This window comes from Suncus etruscus, chromosome 4 (genome assembly GCF_024139225.1).
Source record: "Suncus etruscus isolate mSunEtr1 chromosome 4, mSunEtr1.pri.cur, whole genome shotgun sequence".
In the NCBI taxonomy this organism is placed as follows: domain Eukaryota; kingdom Metazoa; phylum Chordata; class Mammalia; order Eulipotyphla; family Soricidae; genus Suncus; species Suncus etruscus.
The window spans coordinates 4,192,837-4,220,610 of NC_064851.1; the positions used below are offsets into that span (position 1 = coordinate 4,192,837).

Below are 27,774 nucleotides of genomic sequence, written 5' to 3' on the forward strand. Positions count from 1 at the left end.
AGTAATTTTTAAATATTTATTTGAACAAAACCAAAATTATGTATATGTAACCAATGATGCATATATAGGAAAGACATTCCTAAATAATTTAATGTTTGAATGGCATTCTAATTTAGCAGTACAAGAAAGCATCTGCCTGAAGAAGATTTTTACAAAGATGACCAGTTGTCCTGCTTGTTTGATGTATATTTTATAGCTGCATTGATCTTATGAGGAACTTAAAAACAATCATTCCTTAGTTTTTGCTGTGGAATTGAAACATTTCTGTAAAATGCATATTTAAATGCTTATTAGCACAGTTGCTACCGGTGTACTATTTCCACAGTGAAATGTGGGGTTTGTCTCATTACATGAAATCATAGACTATTTCCAGCATTTTCATATATACTTTTTATTGCACCCGGCAAAAAAATGACAACAAGATTAACATTTGTTAATATGTGACACAAACACTTTCCGTCATAAAGTGTGTTGGATCATAAAGCACACTTTGGCCATATAAGCACAGAAAAAATTAATTCTTAATCTTAAACCAGTGAAACAAAATATGATGTGCAGCATCTTCTATCCTGACTTGTTTTTGACGCATAAATCTTCGGCATAAACCTGCATCTCTCTCCCAACATACCACATCTTATATGCTCTACCACAAGAAAAAAAAAATCTTTAAAGTTTAATGTTTAATCAATAGCTGACTAGACTTATCTCCACCTCTGATGAGGTTTAATGGTACAGTTGCCCCGCACATGGCCTTGCTCTGTGCACTACTCGGAAAGAGTCAAACTCTTCAGCAGACTCCCGTGAATTTGAGTGACCATGTCTCCTATCCTCTCCAGCTCCTGGGACCATTGCCTCAACCTCTCTGCTGGCTCTAACTTTACCCCTGCCTTCAGTTGCTTTGATGCCTGAAGGAGAAAGTAAGCATCCATCAAAACACAGAGGCCTGTTGTGGCCCCACCAAAGATCTTGTCTTTGGTGGTCATTGTCTTAGCAGTGCAGCCAAACAGTTTCTGTAACAAACTTGGGGGTGAATTTTCAGCAGTAAGCACATGCCCCTGAATCTTCCTTAAATTATTGAAGTTGCTGCAGAAAGAAAAGAATCTCTTTGAGTTCTGATGTAGGACCCCAAAGGCCAACTCTTCTGGAGAGATCCCCACTGTTTTTATGCTGTTGGCTTTTGCTTCTATTGATGTCATGTTTGTCTGCTCCACAATGCTGGTGGTCACAGAGGTGGCAGTGGCTGCAATGTTCAGCCCCAGTGCCGCTGCTGACAGCCCCACACTCAGGCCTCCTGTCACAGGGGCCAGACAAAGACCAGCCAGGGACATGACGCCTGATGCTATCCCAGCGGTGTTGGCTCCCACATTGGCAATAGTACAGCCCTTGTGAACCTGGTCAGCCCTGTCTGCGAGCTCTTCAAGCTGTGTTATGCGCTTACCAAGTTTCACTTTCACCTCAGGAAACACTTTCAAAATCCTCTCCCTGAGTGTAATGTCTTCTGATGGTGGTGGGGCATAGTAACTGTACATCCAAAACATACATGTTAACACTATTATAAAGATGTTGGCCAGAGTACAGTAACTATAAAAACAAAACAAAAATAAAGCAAAGAGAAAAAAGAACATTGCATATCCGATCTTCTCCCATTGATGCATCTCTTTGTCCTCCATAGCCATGAGTCTTTCGTGCTTCTTCAGACCTTCACGGAGCACCTCTCCCTCCTCACTGAAACAAAGAAGAAAGTGTGATTGGTGTGTGAAATGAGGGTGTAAAATGGGTTGGACTAGTTAACCTCACATTAGTCTAAGAAGTTTTACTAGTAATTAAAATGTAAAGGGTTTTGTAGGGATGTACAAATATTTCTTTGTGCATTGTAAAACCATGTGGTACTTATCAATCTGGGAATATATGGATTAAATGTCAGCTCAAAGAACTCCTAAATCATTGGAATTTGATCAAGAGAATCTGCCATTCAAGTCAGTGAACAATTTCACAAAGGTAGATCTTTCTTGGTGGGATCTATATGAAAAAAAGATCAGGATTTTAGCCCAAGGAAACTCTTTCATTCAGAGAATTGAATGTGCAGTGAAGAGTCAGGCTGCTCATAGCCCTTTACCCTGGGCTCTGGAGACATGTGTTCCAGTGTCGAAAAGTCCTAATAGAATGAAGCATTTTTATTGTCTCAACCTTTGGACCCAGGTGAGACAAACCATGTGATGGTGGCAGAATGGGTTATATTCATGTCCCCCACTGGAATTACCTGGACAACTTGATTTCTTCCACAAATGTCTCCCAGACTCCATCCTCCTTCAGCAGTAACTGCAGAAACTCTGTATCCATGGTGATCAGGAGAGAGTTAGAAGAATCCACAACAAAGTTGCTGCTCACTAGATGGAAGATAGAGGATACCAGGTCAGAGGACTGGGGTGTAGCTACCCTAGTAGAGAGTCTCAGGTGGTTCTACATATCTGGTCACTGGAGTCAACTGGTATCATGGAATGAGCTTGGATCATATCTCGTTTATGGCATGTTGAATTCCTGTCCTAATATGTATGTGGACATTTGGTCCTTAAAGATGTATGAAAAGTTAAATGAATCTGAAGGTTTAGATCCTAATCTGATAAGAATGAATTCCTGATAATTGTTGAAGGAGAACCTCTTGACTGTCTATCTCTGACCACCAGAGGAAAGGCCATTCGAGGATCAATGGGAAGTTTCCATCTGCTCACCAGAAAAAGTGGTCATAGCATCTCAATTGTGCCAGTACTGTTTTTTTGGTCCCCCAATTCACAATAGAGACCAGGCAAATGGCCTGTGTTGAGGTGTATATGGGGTGCATTTACTGTACCTCCTCTTTCTATAAAGTCACAGTCTGTGGTAAGGATTGGGAAGCCTTATCTTTTTTTTATTTTTTAAATATATATACATATATATTATATATATATATATATGCCAGTACTTTGATCTTGGACTTCTTGTCAGAAAGGCAAATGGCCTACAGGCCTGGGTGATAGTATAAGTAGCTATAGGTAGGGAGGGAGCTTGCCAGCATTCCCCATGGTCACCTGAGCTCACCAGGAGTGATCCCTGAGTGTAGAGCCAAGAGTAAACCCTAAAAACAACTGGGTAGGTGCACTCCACCAAAAATATTAAAAGGTCTAATTTCTACTACCTAAAAGTGAAAATCTAGACATTATATATTTGCCTATATATGGAAGTGTTTAAGCAGTACCTCTGTTTTATTTTTGTGGGGGCTGGGGGGAAGGTTATGTCTTTTAGGAAGTGCTTTTGTAGCCTCAGAACAATTCTTGTGATTCACTGGGAGGGTGACTTTCAGGGCTTCCTGTGATGTTCAGGAGACCAAATGGCATCTGGCTTAGGCAAATACATATTCTCTTTCTGCTGCAGTTTCTCCAAATAAGGTGAAGTGGATCATTTATGTCAAGGACCAAGCAGAGAAGGTCAATGACCAAGTGCATGAAAGAGATTCACAGAACCTTTCAGAAATTTAGAGCTCTTCTCAGAAATCAGCAGAAAATGTCACCTCTGGAGTTTTTTGGTTTACCTGGCTCAGGTTCCAGGATCCTAAGAAATAAGACTTTTAAACTATCAAGCTGTTCAAATGTAAGGTAAAGATCTCGCCTTCAGAAGCTCCCTAATTTGTATCAGATCAGAATGCACCCTGTTCCTTTGCCCTTGAATGAGGTTTTCATGTAATAATACCATTTGAGTATCCAGCAATAAGGCTAGAGAAAGACTGAGTAGTGTAGTGACTAAGGAGCCTGGAATATGAAGAGGAGGACAAAGATAGCACGAGAACCATGACAAAGATAAAACAAAAATTTTTTGGTAAATCAATCAATCGACCCACTAACTAATCAGCCAGACAGTCCAGCAGGGGAGAGCAAATCTGTCCCTGAAATCCATCCATTGTAAATGGTTTAACTTCTTGGAGGGGGGGTGCTGCAAGAACTGATGGGGCTTCCTGTTGGGGGTCAGTGAACAGTACAGAGAGGAAGTTGGGACACCAGAAGCCACCCCCACCTCCCACTAGAAAGAAAACCTTGAGTTGGTGAAACAGTCCTGGCTGTGCTTTTTGAACCTTCCTGGGGATTCCCGGATTTGCCTTGCCTTCTTACTAGCCCCTTGGTCTTCGTCATGCTGTTTAATGTGGGGTCTGACCCACAAGGGGGAGGCGCTCAGTATTTCTGGGTTTCCCTGTGCACACAGAAGCATTCATGTCGTTAAACTGTTACTCTCCTGGAGATAGCACAGCGGTGGGGCGTTTGCTTTGTACACGGCAGACCCTGGATAGACCCGGGTTCGATTCCTAGCATCCCATAAGGATCCCTTACTTAAGCATTTCAAGTTCTGTGATGATTTCTAAATGTGATAAACTGTATTGTGATTAGAATTGTTTTGAGTTTTAAGTTTAATCATGAACTTTATAATTAACTACACACGAATATACAAATATAGCTTTAAAATGGAAAGCCCCCACCCAAAAAAGGGGGGCCGGGAAGATAGCATGGAGGTAGGTTGTTTGCCTTGCATGCAGAAGGACGGTGGCTCTAATCCCGGCATCCCATATGGTCTCCTGAGCCTGCCAGGAGCGATTTCTGAGCACAAAGCCAGGAGTAACCCCTGAGTGCCGCCAAGTGTGGCCCAAAATACAAAAAAAAAAAAAAAGTTACTCTCCTCAGTAAAAATACAACAAAGATTCCTCAGCCTGGATGAGTGTGGGGGTGTCTGCAATGTGTTCCCTGTTTCCCCTAGCAGCATCTTAATTTGGAGCACACAGGTCTACTCTGTTTAAATTCTTGGAGGGGGCTGCAAGAACTGATGGAAGTCAGTGAACAGTGCAGAGAGGAACTTCGGGCACCAGAAGCCACCCCCACCCCCCTGGGTCTTTCCTACTAGAAAGAAAAACTTGAGTTCATGAAACAGTCCTGGCTGTGCTACCCCACAGTCCTCAGAGAGAAGGGGTGAAAAGGGGAGAGCCCTGTCATATCTTTGCTTTCTCTCCCTCCTGGACCCTGGGCAGACCACTTCTTTCCCAGGGCCTCAGTTTCCCATGAAACTGGCACGGAACAAGAGCCCAAACACGGGTGACACCAAATCTGCTTCCTGTGTCTGAAGGACAGCTTGATCCTAGGGTCTCGGCAGAAATCCTTGGTCCCCTCAGCATAGGCAACAGGGACCAGCGGTGCAAGAATTCAAAGCACCTGAGGTGGGGGGGGGGGCTCAGACTCCTCCACTCCCCTCTTTCTCAGTTGCTTCTAAATTCCCAAAGGGAGGAGCCCCCCCCCAACACTCACCTGCTTTCTGGGTCCTATTGGCTCATGGGGTGTTGGGGTATCCCGCTGGGACCATCTGAGCCCCAAACTGAGCTCTGTATAGGACACAGGGGAGAGGAGAGATGTGGATTCAAATCTAGGCTCTGCTTCTGCCCTCTGTGTTGTCTTAGCAGCTGGGCGAATCCCCTGAGCCTGGCATTACTGCTGTTAAAGTCACAACAATCCCTTGCTCAGAACAACATGTTAGGAGAGTGAGAGGGGTTCCCTGTGTCCAACTTACCCCAGAGTGGATCCTCCTCGGGCTGGGCTGCAAGGACAGAGATCAAGTAGTGAAGAAAAGAGCACAGGCAGCTTCCAGCTAATATAGCCTGAAAAGAGAAAGTGAAACTACACTGAAAAGAATAGATTAGCAATTCCAGGAATTGGAAACTCGCCAGTGTAAGAATTCAGGGAGATAATTTTCACACCAAAGTCAGTGTCTAAGTCCTACCTGTCTTTCTTTTCTGTTGGTGGGGAGGGATTCACCTGTGGAGCCATAGTATAGTAGGGAGGGCTTTTGCCTTGCATGGGACCCACCTCGGTTTGATCTTTGGCAACCCTATATATGGTCCCCTGAGTACCACTAGGCGTGATTGCTGAGTACAGAGCCAGGAGTAACATTGGAACATCACTAGATATGGCCCCCAAACCAAGAGAAGTAAATAAAAAGAAAAGTACCTGCAAGTCCTTTTTTTGCAATTTCTCCGAGCTCGTTTGCTTCTAAAGAACTTAAAAAAGAAACTAAGCCTCCGACATATGTGTGTAGTTTAAATAACACGAACACATTAGCATTATGATTTATAGTACTAATGTACAAAGATACTGCACACCATCCCCACTGCCGCAGACTGCTCAGCCAGCACTCAGTCCTCCTCAGAAGACAGGTGGGCAAGGGGTCAGTGTAACAAAAGACTGGAAGTCTCGGGTGCTGGAAAGTGTCTAAGAGCTTTGGCCTGAGCCTCCGCTACAGAGCAACTGCATTTATTTCTCTAGGTTATTTATAGGTTTAACAGCAGAGACTGGCAAGAAATCAAAAGACATCAATTGACAGGCTTCTCATTTCAACACATTCTTAACAATTTTCTAAGCATGCTGACCTCATCAAGAATCAGGTCTAATCTTACTATTTCTAAACATTGGCACTCTGGTGATTGTCTATATTAACTATATGACCTAAGACTTGTGGTTAATCTTTACTTGGTTTTAGAAACCTGCCCAGCCTGAGCTGTGAGCAGGATTTTTGTTATATTTAATATGTTATAGATTCATCATTTTAAATCTATGTCTGGGGGTCCAGGCTTAGGTTTCCAATCGTGTACTGCTTTGGTTCAAGCCTTCCACAGTCTTCTTTATTTGCTTTTTTAGTAGATCCTTTTGTTCCTGTATAAGATGACATTAAAGAGGCATTGCTTTTATTAATATCTCTAAAAGGGGCAATTTATAATAAGACACTCTTTTTCTTTCATGCACCACTCATCTGTTACCAGCCTCATCATACACTCCTGTATAAGGTAAGGAAGGGATCAGGTGTAGTTAATCCTATGCTAAGAGGGCCATAGTCTAGTCTTATATATAGGTGGTTCCCATCATTTGCTCCATGTTAGATATAACCATCATGTGCCTTGCTTTTTCTTAGGAACATAAGAAATCCTGTTTCTCTTACATGATCTATTTCTGCCTTATTATACAAATACTCATATGAATCTGTCACAGTCCTTCAAGTACCTCCAGCTGTCAGGTTTTGTGCTATGGGCTTTTTCTAGATTCTTCTATGAGAAACTCTTTTACTTATAACTGATCCAAAGTAGTGGCTAAATAATTCTTACTATGATTATTCTTAAGAATGTTAGTGATAGCTTTTAATCAAAATTCCTTGATTTTCTGCTAAAGGCTCCTTTTCTAAAATAAACATTTTTGGAAGTTTTTATGTGATTCATAGAATCATTAACATGCTCTCAAATAATTATATGTTATGGGTTTCTATAGAATCAAGTGTTCCCAGGTAACATAAAGTAATAAAAACAATCATAATTGTTCCCAGAAGCAGTACATGACGTGGGGATATTTTCTTGCTCCAGGGCCACCTGCGACTGTTCCAGGAGACTAACTTCCATGAGACTTTTTGCCTCATGTCCAAGAGCATGGCTTTCACCATGTCACACAGACATGGCACTATGGCACCCCACCAGGTCTTGATTTTCAGGAAAAATTCATTCACAACTGTTATTCAGTAGTCAGGAGGAAACTGAGTAAGTGGAAGCTCCTGAACAATCTTTTTGTCCTGTCAAGGCAAGTAGCTGACAGAAAATTCCACAATCTTATCAAAACCAAACCATCAAGGATATGGTCCTCACAGGGATGAATTTGTCTCTTTTGTAAAGGAAGAACCATATGTGCCAGTGGCAAGTCTACTGGTGCACACGCGATGACTCTACAGACGTCTCATCTAATGTGGGTAAGAGAAGAGGAAGGAGTCAACCCAGGATCATGGAGGAATAAGGTCAGGACTGATAAATCGGCCACGAGCACCTCTTCAGTGTGGATGATCATGTCTCACCAGCTACATTAGGCACAGGACAGACTGTGCCAGAACCTCACTTGATCTACATGGAGAATGAGTTGTTAATTGCCAATATTTGAGTTCTTTAGGAACCAAGGAACTGTGCTTTGCAGAAAAAGGAAATTTGGCTCTACCTGTGTCCAGGTTTTATTCTAGGTATGTCATCTTCTGTCTTGGAAATTAATTTTATATAGAGAATAGTGAGGCTAAAACAAATTTATTTAGAATTATGAAGAGGAAACAGAGTAAGACACATTCAAGAGAAGTGAGCTTCTTCAGTGGGAAAAGAGTCAAAACTATCCATGAATTGAATGACATATGCCAAGTTGAGATGGTGTTGAATCTCAGAAAGGGAAAGCACTGGGCCCGGAGAGATAGCACAGCGGTGTTTGCCTTGCAAGCAGCCGATGCACGACCAAAGGTGGTTGGTTCAAATCCCGGTGTCCCATATGGTCCCCCGTGCCTGCCAGGAGCTATTTCTGAGCAGACAGCCAGGAGTAACCCCTGAATACCGCTGGGTATGGCCAAAAAAAGAAAAAAAAGAAAAATGAAAAAAAAAAAAAAAGAAAGGGAAAGCACACTGCCAGTATTTGAAAAGTTGTTCTATTAAAAATATTTACTTTATTTAAAGAGCATGTATCACATTGTTGACATATTGATCATAATACATTTGTTTTAAATAAGTGGAAGCAAAATTATTTTAAAAAGAAAAGAAAGAAAAAATGAGGAAGGATGAGAAGGAAAATAAAAAAATACAAAGACAAGCAAATTTGTGAAAAATGATTGTATTTCCAATGAATTAAGTCATTGTCAAAAGATTTATTAAGCTCTTGTTGCTTCATTTGTTTCTGATTATTAAATGATTTCAGCTGCACATTGTTCTTTTATATTCGGATGATAGTATTAAACACAAATAGTCATTAAACGGAAGCTAATGTGACTTTTTTCCAGGAATTTTAAGTACTCTTCCTAACATTGTGTCTTTTGTGGGGTTTGTATTCAGCTGCCAGATCCTCTGGAAATAAAAGAAAGTAGGGGGAAGGGTGTCTGTACTCACTCCAAAAAAGTCCTTATCTGTTATCTTTGGGTGTATCAGCCCAAATACCAGCATGCCTGGAGTTTTGGTCAGACTGAAGTTTCTGCAGAGAGTTATAGAAGAGTGGTGATGCAGGGACATTGGTTAAGAAACAATTGTGGGGGCCGGAGAGATAGCATGAAAGTAAGGCATTTGCCTTGTATGCAGAAGGTTGGTGGTTCGAATCCCGGCATCTCAAATGGTCCACTGAGCCTGCCAGGAGTGATTTCTGAGTGTAGAGCCAGGAGTACCCCTGAGCGCTGCCAGGTTTGACCCAAAAAACAAAAAACAAAAAAAAAGAAAACAATTGTGGATGATGGGTGCAGCTGGCAGAGTAGGGGCTTGGCCCACCCTCTCCTCCCAAGGTTGTCAGCTTTCAGCTGTGTGGCCTGTGTAACCATAATTTTTCACATCTTGGTTTACATCTCTTTCAAGAAGAAAATGAGGCTATGGAGCAGGCTGGGTGCAAACATGGTGACTGCATTTCTACAAAAATGGTTTTTATACGTTTTTTTCCCCAATCTGAACCCACCCGGGTTTTCTCTGTAGAGAAGAAGCTATTGGTATGGAGTAGTACAGGACAAGAGCTCATTTCTTTGGCTTGTTTACCTTCATGTTCTTCTCAGTCTTTTGTTCCTGCTGAAGCTTCTCACTGCAGTGAGGATGGTCTAGCTTCTCTAGGCCAAGACTGATATTAGTTAGAGTCTGATTAATCTCAGTTACTGCATCTGAAATGCAGTATTTTGCCTTGAAGCTTTCAGTTACATTAGTCCAGAATAACTTCTGCAAATCACATCTTGGTTTTACTATTTTCCACACACTCAGCTGCCCTAGTGCCCAATGGCACTTGATTCTCTTCCTGTTAGCAAGATTTGAGTGTCTGGTAACTGTAATCAGGAATCTCAGTGTTTTTGTTTTGTTTTGTTTTGGTTTTTGGGCCACACCCGATGATGCTCGGGGGTTCCTCCTGGCTATGCGTTCAGAAGTTGCTCCTGGCTTGGGGGACCATATGGGACTCCGGGGGATCGAACCTCGGTCCGTCCAAGGCTAGCACAGGCAAGGCTGGCACCTTACCTCTAGCGCCACCGCCCAGCCCCGAATCTCAGTGTGTTTAAGCATTTTAATGGAAAAGCACTAAAACATTGTCCTTAGGACAATGGAATTCAGGGTAAAGGTTGATGGGCCACAAAATTGCTCAATGACACATAGGCTTTAATACGCATGCCCAAGTGAAATTGTTGGAAAATATGAATCACCAAGAAGTGAATATGAGGCAAAACAGATTGTTTTAGTATTAGGTAAGTGAGAGTCTTTGACTTATATTTAGGTGTTGGGATGGACCCCCGGACCATACATGTAAGAACTAAACTCCACCAAGTCATGTCCTGGATGATTTATTTAGGAAGAAATGGTTTAAAGGCTCCAGGAAAGTGATTGTCAAGTGGATCAAGAAAAGACTTCTGGGAGCTAGAGAGGTGGTGCAGTGGTAGGGCATTTGCCTCGCACGCCGCTGACCTTGGATGGACTGCAGTTTGATCCCCATTGCATCCCATATGGTCCCCCAAACCTGGAGCGATTTCTGAGTGCCTGGCCAGGAGTAACCCCTGAGTGTCTCTGGATGTAGTCCAAAACCAAGAAAGAGAAAGAAAGAAAAGAAAGACAGACAGAGAGAGAGAGAGAGAGAGAGAGAGAAAGAGACAGACAGGGAAAGAGTAAAAGAAAGAAGAAAGAAAGAAAGAAAGAAAGAAAGAAAGAAAGAAAGAAAGAAAGAAAGAAAGAAAGAAAGAAAGAAAGAAAGAAAGAAAGAAGAAAGAAAGAAAGAAAGAAAGAAAGAAAGAAAAGAGAGAGAAGAAAGAAAGAGAGAGAAGAAGGAAGGAAGGAAGAAGGAAGGAAGAAGGAAGGATAAAGAAAGAATGAACGAAGAAAGAAAGAAAGAAAGAAGAAAGAAAGAAAGAAGAAAGAAAGAAAAGAAAGAAAGAAAGAAAGAGAGAGAGAGAAGAAAAGAAGAAGAAGAGAGAAGAAAGAAAGAAAGAAAGAAAGAAGAAAGAAAGAAAGAAGAAAGAAAGAAAGAAAGAAAGAAAGAAAGAAGGAAAGAAAGAAGAAAGAAAGAAAGAAAGAAAGAAAGAAGAAAGAAGAAAGAAGAAAGAAAGAGAAAGAAAGAAAGAAAGAAAGAAGAAAGAAAGAAAGAAAAGAAAGAAAGAAAGAAGAAGCAGGCAGGCAGGCAGGCAGGCAGGAAGGAAGGTAGGTATAGGACTCTGGTAGTGTTGGAATACAGCATGATAGAAAACTCAACTATCAGCATTTTAACTCTATCTCAAGATGATTTAAAAAAATTAAAATTATTTAAAAGACTTCTGCAAAGTATATAACAACCTCTAAGGTCTGAAGGTGTTTTGTGAATGAGCTGGGTTTCCTCATTTTGCATGTCCATACCTTTTGCTTCTTATACTGGGATCCTAGTTTTTCATTGATGTGCTGCACACTTGGAAACAGAGAATTAAGATTCAATGTACAGCCCACGGGAGAGTGGGGAGGTTCACATGCTGTCTCTTGCCTCTTCAGGTAAATGAGGACTCACTAACAATCATGACCTTATGTGGGACCAAAGAGCGTATCTTTGTACCGACACTCCGCTCCTTTACCTCACGATCCCATCCTATTCCTGGGAATCTCTTCGCACCTCAGTCTTCTGTGAGGGAGCCTTGCCTACATCTTCCTTTCAGGGATTCCATATCACACAGACAAGATCAGGTTGGACCTCTGTGGATGTTGATGATAAAAGTAGCGAGAAACCATTGAAGTTGTAGTAGTAGAGGACTAAGTCTGTATCATTAGGTTCACTTTGGCCAATTGTGAAGGGTGTTCAGGGGCCAAAGGAAGTACCACAAGGGGAGACACAGGAAGATGCATTGAAATTTCTTCTATGAATTGCAGTACAGTTTGATGGCTACTTGATCTCTCTCTCTCTCTCCTTCTCTTTGGTTATTGCTTCTGCTCAACTAGTTCAGTGCATTATGTATGTATCTGGAGTGCAGAGGAAGGCAACACTGAGGCCCTCACAATCATCCTTTTTGTTGTTGTTTACACATATATTTGAATATTTATTTAAACTTTGTGATTTACAAAATTTCTCATGTTTCTGCCAATGTTCCAGCACCAATTCCATCACCAGTGTAACATTCCCTCCGCCATTGTCCCCACTTTCCCATGCAACTCATAGCTTTCCATCCTCGAGAGACATACAATTATTTGATATTGCTTGTTGCAGCTAAATGGCAAGTGGGATGATATAAAAATACTTTAGCAAAAGATACTTTGAAAAGTGTTACACAATGGGGTCGTCGAGTCTTTGATTGAGGTTTTCCTACTGTATTTGTTGCCTGTTGAGCATTCTGTATTGTTTTATTTGAGATTAGTTGGCTTCTACTCTCCCAACTAATTTGGTATACACCTACTGGGAAGTCGAGAGGAATTTTTGTAGAGAAATCTCAAGATCTGTAGATATGGGCTTATGTATGTGTGTATGTATGTATGTATGTTTGTATGTAAGGCAGATGTATCACATGGGTATAACTGCTGGGGTTTCTGAAGTACTGGGGTTGAGTACTTGCTTGCTCCTCCCCCACTCTGAGAAGTTCTCAGAGTTTTCAGCCCCAAGAGATAATATGCCTAGAGATTTTGTTGGTTAGGTGTCTCTACAGAGTTTAGTCATGAAGCAGTGAAATTGGACCTCTAGCATGGTGGCACCTGTGGGGTATGGTTGAAGCAGCCTGAGTGTTTGAGGAAGGTGAAGACTTGGCCTACTCTCTTCCAAGGGTGCCATAAAGTTTTCGGTTAGAAGACTGGTATTCCCGTGATTTTTTTTGTGGTGTGGACTTTCTAAACTAGTGTGTCTATGGAGCTCAGCAGATAAGTGGGACATGAAGGTAGCTGCCACCACATCACGTTTGCTGAGCTAGTTTTGAAACACAAGGTGAGGAAAAACCAAACAGAATTGAACAATGAGGAAAATGAGGTTCAGAGAAGCTGTGTCTCTTGTATCTCTTGACTTGTTCTCCTCTTAAGGAGGGAGCCCATAGTGGGGAGCTTTGTGGCCGATATGCCCATGCGTTTTAACTACTAGTTGTGTCTCTCTTTGGAGACTGAGATGAGTGTACGGCATTGGTTGCTTGCAAGGGGGTCAGCTGTGGATTGTAGGCATGGCTATTGAGACTTTGGAAGTACAGAGGCACAAGGGGTGGGGTGGGGTCGGGAAAGCAGCCTGCTTTGGCTCTAAACCATCTTTGGAGAAATTTCAGCCACAAACCCGGCATCCCTGGAGTCTTTGGAGGCCACAAGTCTGTGCAGAGAGGAGTATAAAAGTGATGGCATGATGGCAGTTGTAGGGTTAATCTGTGTATTCAGAAGCCAGGGCTTCAGCAAGGCAGGGGACTTCCCTTCTTGCAAGGTGGGCATCTAGTGAGATCAACTCTGAGGCCTGTTCATCAGAGTCACTTTTAACATCTGTATCCAACAGGTGTTAGATAACAGGTGTTCAATATTTTCCATTGCAGGCCTCACACAGGTTGTCCATGTCTCATTAGTCGTGCACCCACCTCTCCTTTAGTGCAAGGTAAAACATCTTGATCTTTTTCCAGCTTTCTCCCCCCACTATTTTAAGCAGATACTCCTATTCCTTCTTGTAGAGAGCCCCTTAAGACAGGCCAGAAAATGCAGGGCTGAAATGCTGGGCCTTGTGACAGCAAAGAATTTGCTGAGCAGGCAGCTTTGAGAATAAATGTAAACTTTTAAGATTTAAGGGTTGTAAGGCACAGAAAGGCAACAAGCAGAGAGCTATGCTAAAAGCAAGCAGCCTTAAGGAATAAATAAACATTTAAGATTTAAGGTTTGTACAGAAACAAAGAAAGCACAGAATTTTGGTCCTGGGAAACTGAGTCTAAAATTATGAGTTCTGTCATCTGTACATTCTGACCTGCCTGAGATGGGTTCCATAATCAGTACATCCCCGACCTGATGAAGACAGGTCCCATTAGCTGTTCATTCCATCCTAATTGCTGATGGGTCCTGTTATCTGGACAATATGGTCTGTTCTATGTACATTTCCTATTGACATATTTACGAGCAGAACTGTGTCCATACAAAAATGTATATAAGCCAGGCCTTGAATTTCAATAAATGAAATTGGATTTGGATCAGAAATCCTTTTCCCACTTTTGTCTGTCTCCGTGTCTGTCTTTGTCTATCTGTCATGTCTGTCTTTGTGTTTGCATCTCCCTCCAAGAAAGAATAACCACATATTAATTGGTGTGTCCCTGCAGGCAGGGGCACCCACACTTTGGCACCCAATGTGGCTTCTTGGGACAGGAGGCAACTGCTTGTTTTGGAAACATCAACTTCTGCACTACCCACTTCTCCCTCCACACCCCACCTGATAAGCTTTGCTATAGAAAAGTCATCTCTTTAATCACCTGTTCCAACTCATCGAAAATTCTCCTCTAATAAGGTTTTTTTCTCTCCAACATGACACTACTGTGTCTGTGCTGTCCTATAGCATACTCCTGTGGATCTGGTTGACCACCTCTAATATCCTCTCCAGTGCCTGGGTCCACTGTCTCATCTTCTCTATTATCTCTTTCTTGGCCCCTATGTTCAACTGCTTTGAAGCCTGCACAAGATTGTAGGCATCCATCAGAACACAGAAGCCTACTGTGATCCCACCCATGATGTAGGCTCTCTTGCTCATGATCTTAACAATAATTACAAATTCTCTCCATATCACACTGCCCAAGAAGGGTGAGATTTTGGCTATCAAATTTGCACCACTTGTGACCTTTTTCTTGACATTAACATCCCCCCAAAGGTGTTTGAACCTTGTAAAAATGTTCAATAAAGAAGAAAGTCTGAACATGTTATCAGATATCCTAATGGCCCCTTCTTCTGGGTAGATCCAAATATCACTGGCTTTTGCTTCTATGAATGCCATGTTTGTGTCCTGTGCCATGATATTGGTCACATTGATAGTAATGACCAATACTTCCAGTCCCAATGCGGCTGAGGACAGCACCACACTGAGATCTTCTCTTCCAGGAGCCAGATAAATGGCCAGGATGACCAACATGCCAGACACCATCCCAAAACAGCTGGCCGCCATATTAACAGCAGTATGTTTCTTGTGGACCTGGTCAGCCTCATCTATGATTTCTTGAAGATGTGCTATGAGCTTGCCAAGTTTTACTTTCACCTCAGGAAATACGTTCAGACTCCTTTCCCTGAGTATGGTGTACTCTGATGATGGGAAAGTGTGGTAAATGTACATCCAAAATATACACGTTACCACAATTACAAATGTGTTAGCCAGAGTACAGCCATAATAACCGCAAAACAAGAATAAAATGAAGAGAAAAACGAATGTTGCATTCCTGATCTTCTGCTTCTGTTGGCGCATCTCTTTGACTTCCATTGCTGTGAGGATTTTGTGCTTCCTCAGACATTCACGGAGTACCACTCCTTTATCACTATAAAAAAAAGGGGGGGGCAATAAATGGCATTTACTGTAGCTGGATGATGTAAAATAGGCTGGACATAATCTATCTTTCACAAATCACAGCTTTTCTCACAGTTACATAAAAAGCTTTGTTTTGTGTTTACAAATTGCTAGTTTTCTTGACTTCTTACAATGTCAAAATACCATGGTACTTGTCAGTCAGGGAAAGAATGGGTAATCTCATCTGTTTTCCTTTTAGTGAGACAGACGTATTTTATTAAAGGCATTTAGAGAGATGTGAGATGAGAAAAAGATACATGTTGAAGGGAGAACCTGGGCCTTCTCAGGAAGAAAAATGTTGGTAAATACCATATTAAAGGATTCATATTTGGAAGAGGGAGTGTGAATCGCACCAAACTAGGCTGTGCTTAGGGATCACACGTGTGGGACTCAGAGAACCATATGAGGTTCTGAGCCACAAATCTGGGTAGGCTTCATTCAAGGCCAATGTTCTAATGCTCCCATCTTCCAATTTAAGGGACTCTGAAGCCATCTGCATTTAATAAAGAGAAATTGCTACTCAAGTGAGTGAACACTGACTCTCACAAAGGCAGGTGATTTGGTTTTTGGTTGCTGTTGGCTCATTATGAATAGAGAGGAGGATTGGAGCAGAAGGAAACCCTTCATCTAGAGAGAATTGAGAGTCCAGGGAAGAGCCAGTTTACTCAGTCAGATCTACCATTTACCCTGGTCTCTGGAGATATGTTCTTTATTTAAAATGATGTTCTTTTCAATGAGGAAGGAAACACCTTAGTCTCCATCTCATCTTTTTTTTTTTTTTAAGGATTTTGGGTCACAACCGGCGGTGCTCAGGGGTTACTCCTGGCTCTGCACTCAGAAGTAGCTCCTGGCACGCTCAGAGGACCACATTGGAAGCCGGCTTTCAAACCCAGGTCCATCCTGTGTTGGCCACAGACAAGGCAAATACCTTACCGCTGTGCTATCACTCTGGCCACCCTCAATCTTCTATTTTGACTTTTTTTTTTTTTTTGGTTTTTCGGACCACACACATTTGATGCTCAAGGGTTCTCCTGGCTAAGTGCTCAGAAATTGCCCCTGGCTTGGGGGCACCATATGGGACACCGGGGGATCGAACCCATGGTCCTTCCTTGGCTAGGTGCTTGCAAGGCAGGACATCCTTAACCTCTAGCGCCACCTCACCGGCCCCCTATTTTTGACTTTTGTCATTTGCTAATGATCTCTCTATTCTGATTCAAATAAGCAATATTAATATTGTTCCTTTGAAGTTTTCATCAGAGTTAAGAAAACTCTGAGGTATTTACAGTTTTTCTAAGACTTTTGCTTTATAAACTATTCAATAGGATTACCTTCCTCCATTTCTTCTTTATTCCTAGAACCTCTAAAGAAGGGGATGAATGCCAACCTTTCGGCTGGCCTGTACTGAGATTTTGGATTTCGGATGGCAATTTTCAGGCAGGATCTATGGTTCTGAGATTGTACGGGACTGAAAGACCACTAAGAATTTCTGGCCATGAGTGTTTTGTGGAAAGTACAGCACCAAGGTCTAATAGGCATAAACTGTGACCTAGGATTTCATTGTTGTTACTAAACAGTGGTAGTGTTTTCAAATTCCAGCAAGTTGAAAAGCAGTTGGGAGTTGTACACAATAGCCCAGCGTCTGTAGTACTGGAATGAAATGTGAAACTGAAGGTCAATTTGTATTTGTAGAGCCTGACAGTAACTGCAGTATGCATGTATGAATGGATGTAGGGTGTATGCATGTATACAGGGTGGCAGACCCTGATAATGTCTTATTAGAGTTGATCTTATATTTGGCAGGAGCTCTGGCATCAAATGTAACCAGACTCCGCTAATGTTCAAAATTCTACATTTCGAGGTCTATTTTGTCTCATGTTTAAGAATATCTGGATACGAAGAGTGCAGTAACAATGACCAAGTAGAAGATTCATCCCAAGTAAAATTAACCCCATAGAGCAGGTCCCTAAAAGTCCTGTTTGAATGAGTATTTTCTCTGTCTCAACCTTTGGACACAGGTGAGATGAACAATGTGAAGGTATTTTTTTTGGAATAACTGGTTCTTACACTATTCAGGATGATTCTTTGCATGTACTTGTCCCTGACGGGTGGGAAACACCTCTGGATTGGGCCCCTACTCCTACGTATTCTCTACTCTTCCCAATAAAGACCTTGGGTCAGAGAGACTTCTAGCTTGTCTCCCTGATGGTTCCTTTTGCCTGCTTGCATATTCTTAGATTACACTTTGTTTTACCCAAAACAAAGATCAAAGATCACCCCTGGTTCCTTTGTATATTTTTCTTTACAATGTGGTTAAACCCAAAACAAAGATCATCCCTGGTTCTTTTGTATCTATTAGTTTACAACTTGGTTTTATCCCCCAAACAGAGATTGTCTTATAATGTAAACCTAGGTGGGACTGGCTCAGGATAGCCAGAGTTATCTCTCCTTACTCTGTCCTAAATCCCCCCCACCCAGGGGTGATCTTTGTACTCAATAAAAACGACAGTTCTGGCAGGCAACTCGCTCTTGATATGAGGTAGAAGATTGCCAGACTCCATATTTCACCCTCAGCCTAGTTGGGATTATTTCATGCAGCAACTCTGCTTCAGACCCTCTCGCCTGGGATTGGAAACATGACTTGTGGGGTAATTTTACAGAAGAGAGCTGTGGTGGAAGTTCTTGAACCTGTTTAATCTCCCCGATGTGCATTATTGCCTGTGTTGTCATTGCCGCATTCTCCAATCCCGTAGGATTGGAGGCATGAGACTTCCACTACAGTGTATGATGGAGTTGGGGGGGGGGGGTCATATGGTATCATAGTTTCCATCAAGGGTGTAGGGTAGAGTACAGGCCAACCCAACCAGATGGATGGCATGCGATTGTGCCCAAGAAAATTTTGTAGGAAGAATAAGAGAGTAAAAGACTTTTCCTGGCTGACAATTCTCCATCGGTTATGTCCCACATTGACTATGAGACAGCGATGCCTCATAAAGACAAGGGAAAGGTCACATTTGAACTCGTCATACCCTCTTTACCCTCTGCCTTCCTCCTAAGGAATAAGCTGTAACAGAGTATACCAACTTTGGTGTGTTCTGTGCATCCTAAACCCCACAGAAGTGAAGAGTTTAATCTATCATTGAAGTAAAAAAAAAAAAAAAAAAAAAAAAAAAGAACCTTAGAGATTCTGCCCTCAATCTGCATGTTATCCAACTCGGCATTTTGAATTTTTAATTCGTTCTTGGATGGAAGGGATCTCAGCAATATCCCCACCCCCCCCCTGCTATTTGTTCTTTTCTCAGCCTTACACCAGAGATTTGTGCAAATGAAGGTCTCTGGGTACATTTACTGCACAATTGCCTATGATGCAGGCAAGGTGCTACTAAGTCTGCCTTCCCTGGGACTCCTCAACTCTTCTTTGTCATTGATGACCTAGCCAACACCCTGCTCTCCCAGCTGTTGCTGGACACATGTGCATTTATGGAACTCTAAAGAGCTCCGTAGATGTGCAGAGTCTTTCCCCAAACTGATCAAAATAAGTAGATGTACATTTGACCCAGGCAGGATGCAGGAGAAAGGCTTTCTCTGTTTTGAGGTGACTTGGGAGTCTTAGCATCTCTTAAATCACACAATTGTCAGACATTCCTTCTGATGCTGCAAGGGGCCACTAAGCTTCTCTCCCTTAATAATTGTGTATTTTGCTCTGCATCTTCCAAATAGGGCTCAGATGCCAATGTTCATGGGCACCTACCATGCTTCAGGCATTATGTAAGTACTTTACACGTGTTACCTACTTTGTTCACAACCTGAAACAAAGGAAGACATTGAAGCAAAGTGTATATTAAGTCACTTGCCAAAGTCATGCAATCCCTTTTTCCCACACCACTTTCAATAATTGGAATCACTAATCACTGCCAGCAAAAGGCTTTGGTGATACATTTCTCATCTACTGTAGAGAACATACAACTTCAACTCAGCCAAAGGTCTCTCTCTCTGTAGCAGGAAGAAACTAGCTCAGGGGGCAGACAGAGTTGCATTTAGGTGTCCCACTGAAGGTACCTGGACAACTCGATTTCTTCCATGAATTTCTTCCAGGTTCCATCGTCATTTAGTAGTAGCTGTAGAATCTCTAGGTCCATGATGATCAGGAGGGAGTGAAAGGAACTCACACAAAGTTGCTGCTCACTGGATGGAAGACAAAGGATACTAGGTGAGAGGACTGGGGTGTAGCTTTCCTGGTAGTGAGTCTACATATATCTCATATCTCTACTCAAACACTGTGACTAGAGTCACCTGGTGTTAAGGGATAAACTTTTATGATCACATCTCTCTTTTGTGTGCTGAAGTAGTCATTCTAAAATAACTGCATTTGGAGACCAGGTCATTAAAGACGTATAAAAGCTGAACTGAGTCTGAAGGTTGGGGTTCTAACTGGACATGACTGAATTCCTGAAAAGAATTGGAGGAGAACCTCTTGTTTGTCGGTCTTTCTATCTCTCCACACCAGAGGAAAAGATCGTATGAATACCAATGGGAAGTTGCCATTTGCTAACCAGGAAGAATGGTCACAGCTGGGTCAATATTGCTGATACCTTAATCTTGGACTTTTTTTGGGGGGGGGGTTTGGGTCACATCCGGCGTTGCTCAGGGGTGACTCCTGGCTGTCTGCTCAGAAATAGCTCCTGGCAGGCACGGGGGACCATATGGGACACCGGGATTCGAACCAACCACCTTTGGTCCTGGGCAAGGCAAACACCTTGTGCTATCTCTCCGGGCCCAATCTTGGACTTTTAGTCAGAAGATTAAATGATTTCATTTCTGCTACCAAAAAGACAAAGTTTAAAATATAAAAGCAACAGCCTTAATATGAAAGGGTGCAAGCAGTGCCTTTAGTTTTTAGGGGGCAGTTTCTCCAAGAAGTGCTCTTGAGGTCTCAGAACTCCTCTCTGAGTCATTGTGAGAGACCAAGCATATGATGCTACTAGGGCCCTTTTGATTCAGGGATTACATGAGGCACCCCAGTAGTTCTAGAGCCTTCTAGGCCTGTATCCAGTGATATAAGGGCCACCCTGTAAGATCTGATATCTTGTTGATGCCATTTCCCCCACCCCCACTTCCCAAACTGAACTTTAACTATCTGAACTTATTCTGTTTTGGAACATAAATATCAAGAAGCCAGAGAGCATTTTATGATTAGACACCACAAGGATAAAGCATCTCCTGGCCCCCATCAGCTTAACAATGAGGGAAAGAATAAGACCCAGGGCAGTGAAAAGTAAATCTGTCTCCGTATGTAACACTCAATTATCATATAGGAAAAACCTTAGCAGTTGGTCCCATGATCTCTAAGAGATGAAGAAATGGTCATTTGCTCAACGAGGATGTCCTTAATGAACTGTCACCTTACACACACTTTTCTGCTACTCATTGGCTTGGTCCAGGCATCTTGAACCCCAGCTCTCTTATTTCTTAACATCCCAACCTCCAGCCCTTTGCTCTGGCTGCACCTCCCCTTGGGTGACTTCCCCCAGCTACATCACCTTGTGAGAGTTCACCTGTCTGTACCTCCCAATTCAGAAGCTGCTCTGCTATCTGGCTTTCTCCTTTCCTCCCCTTGGATCCTTGGAATGTTTCAATTTCCTGGTTCTTGCTCTTATGGCAAGGCTCTTCACTCTTCTCTCTCCCCATTTAATTCTGAGCACTTACGCAGATACCTGTCTCCTTCTGCTACAGGTTGTTGGACAAGATAAAATAAATGATGGAGGTCAAGGATCAATGGAGCTGATCAATAACCAAATACAAAAGCATGAAAGACCCTTATGGGATTTTATGGATGTTGTCTGAAATCAACAGAGGACATCAATTCTAGACTTGGTTAACCTTAGTCAACTGATCAACCAAGCAGTTCAGTAGGGATTAGCAACTCTATCTTCCAAACATATTTTTTGGAAAGGGTTTAATTCCTGAAAGGGATGAGAGAACTGGGGGAATCTTGGGGAGTCAGTGAGCAGTGCAGAGACGAGCATAGGGTGCAGGCACTGCTTTCATAGCACTGGTGGCCCCACAGTTATTCCCATAAAGGGAAGGACTTGAATTGGTGAAACAGTCCTCAAACTCTGTATCCTGAGTTTTCCTGGGGACCCCTGATCTGGCCTTTCCTTACTCCCCAAACCCTCTTTCAGCTGAGGTAATTAAATGTGGGTTCTAACTTTCATGGAGGAGTCTCAATGTTTCTGGGTCTTACCTGTACACACAGGAGGTCCATGTTGTTAAACCATTCTATTCATTTTTAGACTTTTCTTCAGTCAAAAATATGTTGTGTATATAAACATTTTATGGGATTATTATGTTACTGACCCTACCCTGATCGGTTATTGTGCCCTACCCTAGGGTGTGACCTGGCATTCTGCCCCCACCCTAGGGTGGTACCTGATTCTCCTTCCACCATTGGGTGGTATCTGATCCCACCATTGAGTGGTACCTGATCCCACCATTGGGTGGTACCTGATTCTGGGGGATAAAAACAAGGGTCTGTGGAAGGCGAGGGGTGGTTGGCTGGAACTGAGACTGAGATCTTGGACTTCAGTCTTGTCCACCAAATAAAGCTAATATTTCCACAAGCCTGACTGTCTTCGAGCTGTTTACCCGCCGTTTCACCTCAGAACCATCAGCTGGACAGGGTGGCAGACATGTGCTCCGAGCTGGAGGGGAAAGACCTCGTCCTCCATCCCTCCATCAGTCAACCTCTTCAGGGGCTGACTTGCAACAAAAAATACAACAAAATACAAGACTCTGTCTCCTGGATGAGCATGGGGGTATCAGCCATTTGCTCCCCTGCTCCCCTGAGGATTCTGAATTCAGAATACACAGATCTGCTCTGGCCCTAGTATACACAGTCTCCTCGGAGGATGGGTTGGGGACAGAGCACTGTCACTCCCTGCTCCCCTCCTGGAGCCTCATTTCCCTGCAAAACCTGGCACTGAGCAGGTGGATGACAACAAGTCTGATTACGGTGTCTCAGGCACAGCTTGAGCTCTGAGTCTTGATAGAAATCCTTGGTCCCCTCTACCTGGACAACAGGACCCTGGGGTCTACAGGGCCAGAGCCCAGGGGGGCAGTTTTAGGCTTCCTCCACTCTTTTCCTCTGCTGCCTCAATGATATGGGGAGTTGGGGCATCCTGCTAAACCCATCGGAGCCTCCCCTCTGATTCAGGCACAGGGGTAAGAGCTGACCTAGGTTCACTTCTGGGCTTTGCCTCTGTGTCCTAAGTGGACTAATCCCCTGATCCTGGCATGACTGTTGTAAAATAGTGAAATAATCCTTATCTCAGAGCACTGTTAGAAAAAAGAAAATATGGGATTGGGGTCCCCGTTGCCCAGCTTACCAAGGTATGATGCCTCATCTTGCTACCGGATAAGCTGGAGGAAAGGACATACACAGCTTGCAGCTAATGTAGCTTTGGAAAGGGAAAGCAAAACTCAGGATCGTTGGAGCAGGTGAAGGTCAGACCGGGAAATGGAAACTCATTTGTGGGGATAGGTGAGAACAGGTAAGGAGAACCTGCTCTGCCACATTCAGTATTTTAGGCACCAGAAGCGCCTCAATTGCACCTTTCCTGCTGACTCTTTTAGAAGACCACCCACAAGCCTCTACTCCAATTTCTCTCGGCCTGACCTGCTTCTAAGAAGAAAGGGAAATAGGCCCCTGTGTTAGATTATACCTTAATTTACCCAAAATAAAGACCATCCCTGATTTCTTTGTTTGTTCACAACTTGGTTTAACCTCAAACAAAGATCATCCCTGGTTCTTTTGGCTATTCCTATTTGCTCTGAAATCATTTGTTTTTCTTCCTACATGTAATTTATTTATGCAAAGGTCAGAGGTAGAGTCAACATACATAAGTGTGTGCACAGAAAGAGATCCGGGTTCTATCAGTTTCTTCATGGATGGAGAACAGGAGAGCTGGCAATCCTTTTCTATTTCTCACCCAATCTCTATCATTTCTCAGGCAACAGCTTCTTTTTCTCATGAAGAGGTTCTCAGAAAATGTCCTAAGTCTGAATCCATGTTGAACCCATTCATGATTTTAAGAAAACTCAAAAAAATAGGAATAGAAAGAACATACTTTAAGAGAGTAAAGGGCATGGTAACAAAGTCACAGCCAATACCAAACTCAATGGTGAAAAACAAAATGCTTTCCTCTAGAGCAGGGCACAAGTGATAGCACAACAGGTAGAATATTTACCTTGCACGAAGCCAAACTGGATTCAATCCCTGGCATCCCTTATGGTCCCCAGAGTCTGCCAGGAGTAATTTCTGAGCACAGAGATAGGAGTAACCCCTGAGCACTGCTGGGCATGACCCAAAAACCTAAATAAATAAATAAATAAATAAATAAATAAATAAATAAATAAATAAATAAAAGAACAGGCACAAGATAAGGAAGTTTCACTGGCACCACACTCATTCAGCAATGTTTAGAAATTCTTGCCACAGTAACTAGATTTGAAAAAAAGACATCAAAGGATCCAAATTGGAATAGAAAGAGCCAGACCATCACTATTTGTGGATAACATGGTGGTATACCTTGAGACCCGAAAGACACCACCAAATTCTTAGAAATAATAAACACATGGTAAAACTAACAGGTTACCAAAATTAAATACACAAAAATTCATTGCATTCCTGTTAATAACAAATGAACTAGAAAAAAGCGAAAAAATTGTTTTCAAATAGTGCCACCAAACATCAAATTAAATTAAACTAGGAGAGGAGGTGAAAGACTTATACAAGAAAAGCAATAAGCCAGTGCTAAGAGAACTAGATGGTACCAATAAGATGAGAGACATTCCCTATTCATGAATTGGAACACAACATATTCCAAATAACTGTCTAAAGTACTATATAGATCGAATGCAAAAACCCATTAAAATTCCAATGACTTTTTAAACAGGCATAGAACAAATCCTGCTCAACCTGTGCTTTTATTGCAAAAGCAATCCTAAGTGGGAAGAATATGAGAAGCAGGCCTTTTACAATTTTGAACTATACTACAAAGCTCTAATAATCAAACAACCATGGAATAAGGATACTGAAACCAAGAGAGACTGTCAATCAGTGGAATAGAATTGAGAGTCCTGGACATCCCCCGGAGACCCCAGACGCCGGCCCGGGAGGCCTGGGTGAGTCCCTCCTGCCTCACGCGGGAGCCTAGCTGGGCACATCCCCCGGAGACCCCAGACGCCGGCCCGGGAGGCCTGCGCGGGTCCCTGCTCCTTTACACGGGCGCCTAGCCCGCCACATCCCCCGGAGACCCCAGACGCCGGCCCGGGTCCCTGCTCCTTTACACGGGCGCCTAGCCCGCCACATCCCCCGGAGACCCCAGACGCCGGCCCGGGAGGCCTGGGTGAGTCCCTCCTGCCTCACGCGGGAGCCTAGCTGGGCACATCCCCCGGAGACCCCAGATGCCGGCCCGAAAGGCCTGCGCGGGTCCCTGTCCTTTACACGGGCGCCAAGCCCGCCACATCCCGCGGAGACCCCAGACGCCGGCCCGAGAGGCCTGCGCGGGTCCCTGCTCCTTTACAAGGGCGCCTAGCCCGCCACATCCTGTGGAGACCCCAGACGCCGGCCGGAGAGGCCTGCGCGGGTCCTTGCCCTTTCACACGGGCGCCTAGCCCGCCACATCCCGCGGAGACCCCAGACGCCGGCCCGAGAGGCCTGCGCGGGTCCTTGCCCTTTCACACGGGCGCCTAGCCCGCCACATCCCCCGGAGACCCCAGACGCCGGCCCGGGAGGCCTGTGCGGGTCCCTGCTCCTTCACGCGGGCGCCTAGCCCACCACATCCCCCGGAGACCCCAGACGCCAGCCTGGGAGGCCTGGGTGAGTCCCTGCTGCCTCACGCGGGAGCCTAGCCCAGCACATCCCAGGGACCACGAGCGCCTGCGAGAGTGATTTGGGCAAGTCCCTTCCCCCAGGTGGGCACCTGGAACGGCAACTTGAGCAACCCAAATAGACGGGGGGAGATAGGGCCACCCTTCTGGACTCGCAGGTGACCTAGAGCAGTCCACCCCCCTGGACCCTGGAGTGGACCAGGGACTCCCCAAGGGCGAGGGCAGAGCCTGAAGGGTCGGACTGAGGGAACTCCTTCAAGGGAAACTTGGAGGGGGCAGAGCTCCATTGACTCCCAGAGAAAGGAGGGGGGATTGGGAGCTAGGCTCAATAGCGCCAGCAACCAGTGTGGCCAGGAGTGGAACTGCACCGCCGACAGAAATAAGGAGTAGAAAAGCAATAATACCCACTGCAGGAGGGCCGAACTCTAGGTAGCAAAGGGGAGGAGAAAGAGCCAGGTTCAACAAGCCCACCCAACAGCATCCTCTAGAATCACCTTCAGGAAGGGGACCAAAGCAGGCCGAAATTAGAAGCCACAGCACTCCAAAACACACCATTAAATACAAAGAATTATGCGTAAATCAAGGAAATCCCTAATATCTGGAGACAACATGACAAACCCTATTAAATTTCCAAGTCCACCAAAACGCACAGATCCATGGGAAGAAGACCTAAAAGCGGTCATGAGGAAGGAAATGCAAGAATTACTAAAACAGATGAAAGAAACCCTAGCAACCGAGTATAAGAAAGCCATGGATGAAAGAATCAGCCAAATTAAAGAAGAAATGTCAAAGAACATGAGAGATTCCATACAAAAAGAAGTGAAGGATTTAAAAGACAAAGTAACAAGCCTTACAAGCAGAAACACAGAGTTGGAGAAGCACATCGAAGAACTCGAAGGAAAACTGCAATCAAAAAATGATCAAGAAACCAACAAAGAAATAAAAGGCAAAGCACTGGAAGGAAAAGTCCAATATCTAATGAATAAAGACAAAAGAAACAATCTAAGAATTGTAGGTATACCAGAAGGGGAGGAAATAGGGAAGGGGGAAGAACAGGTAGTCAGGGAGATAATAACAGAGAACTTTCCCACCCTCTGGAAAGACAATTCAGGACAAATCCAGGAAGTCAAGAGAGTCCCTAATAAAATAGACCCTAATAAACCCACACCAAGACACATAATAATCCAAATGGCAAAAAACAAAGAGAAAGAGGAACTCCTGAAAGCAATAAGGGAGAAAAAAAAACCTCAAGTACAAAGGAAAAGACATAAGAATCAAACCAGATCTCCCATTTGAAATAATTCAAGCAAGAAGACAGTGGAATGACATATTTAAACGACTGAATGAAAGAAATTTCCAACCCAGGGTCCAATACCCAGCAAAAATATCATTCATATGGGAGGGCAGACTAAAAACATTCTCAAATATGAACGAACTTGAACTATTTGTGCAAACTAAGCCGATACTAAGCGATTTACTCAGAGACGAATTACACAATCCAAACCCCCGATTGTAACAACAACCACCCCACACAATACAACTGCACAACAGTCCTCTCTATCAATAATTTCCCTAAATGTAAACGGACTAAACTCTCCAATCAAAAGACACATAGTAGAGAACTGGGTTAGGAAAAATAAACCGGACTTCTGCTGTCTACAAGAAACACACCTACAGTCACAGGATAAGCACAGGCTTAGAATAAAAGGATGGAAAGTAATCATCCAGGCCAATGGAAAACAAAAAAGAGCAGGGACAGCAATTCTTATATCAGATCAAATTGTATTCAACCTCAAGAAAGTGATCAGAGACAAAGAGGGTCACTACTTACTGATCAGGGGAACATTAGAACAAGAAACACTAACCCTGGTCAATATATACGCACCTAATCTAGAGTCAGCAAAATATGTGAGGCAACTACTGGCAAACCTGGAGAAACACATGAAGGGAAATGTGATAATAGTAGGGGACCTGAATACTCCACTATCACCACTGGACAGATCCACCAAACAGAAAAATAGCAAAGAAATAAGAGCTCTAAATGAAAAATTAGAAGATTTAGGGCTGATAGACTTATATAGAGCCCTCCATCCCCAGAAAGCAGAATACACATTCTTCTCAAGCCCACATGGAACCTTCTCCAGAATAGACCATGTCTTGGGATACAAAGCCAACCTATATAAGACCACAAAGGTAAGGATCATTAGAAGTACCCTTTCAGATCACTATGCAACAGAGGTTAAAATTGATATCAAGAAGAAGCAATGGAGAAAAACTAATACCTGGAGATTAAATAACATGCTGCTCAACAACACCTGGATCAAAGAACAACTCAAGGAAGAAATAAAAAGATTCCTTGAGACAAATGACA

General features: G+C 43.3%; 1 protein-coding gene and 1 pseudogene across 3 annotated transcripts in view; both read right to left on the reverse strand.

Annotated features, from left to right (window-relative positions):
- Positions 1 to 572: 572 nt before the first annotated feature.
- LOC126006282 (apolipoprotein L3-like) overlaps positions 573 to 27,774 on the reverse strand; it is a 76,219-nt gene continuing 49,017 nt past the window's right edge. Inside the window, exons 1-2 of one of the 3 annotated variants that reach the window (XM_049771669.1) lie at positions 19,572 to 19,694; positions 14,277 to 15,486 (exon numbers count right to left, since the gene is read on the reverse strand). In XM_049771669.1, the coding sequence (XP_049627626.1) occupies positions 14,517 to 15,486; positions 19,572 to 19,651 (1,050 nt within the window). In that variant the 5' untranslated portion in view covers positions 19,652 to 19,694 and the 3' untranslated portion in view covers positions 14,277 to 14,516. Of the gene's footprint in view, positions 1,726 to 14,276; positions 15,487 to 19,571; positions 19,695 to 27,774 lie in introns of those variants that run through there. The other 2 variants (XM_049771671.1, XM_049771670.1) reach the window with 2 other exon arrangements.
- Positions 2,774 to 2,894, reverse strand: LOC126007986 (uncharacterized; annotated as a pseudogene).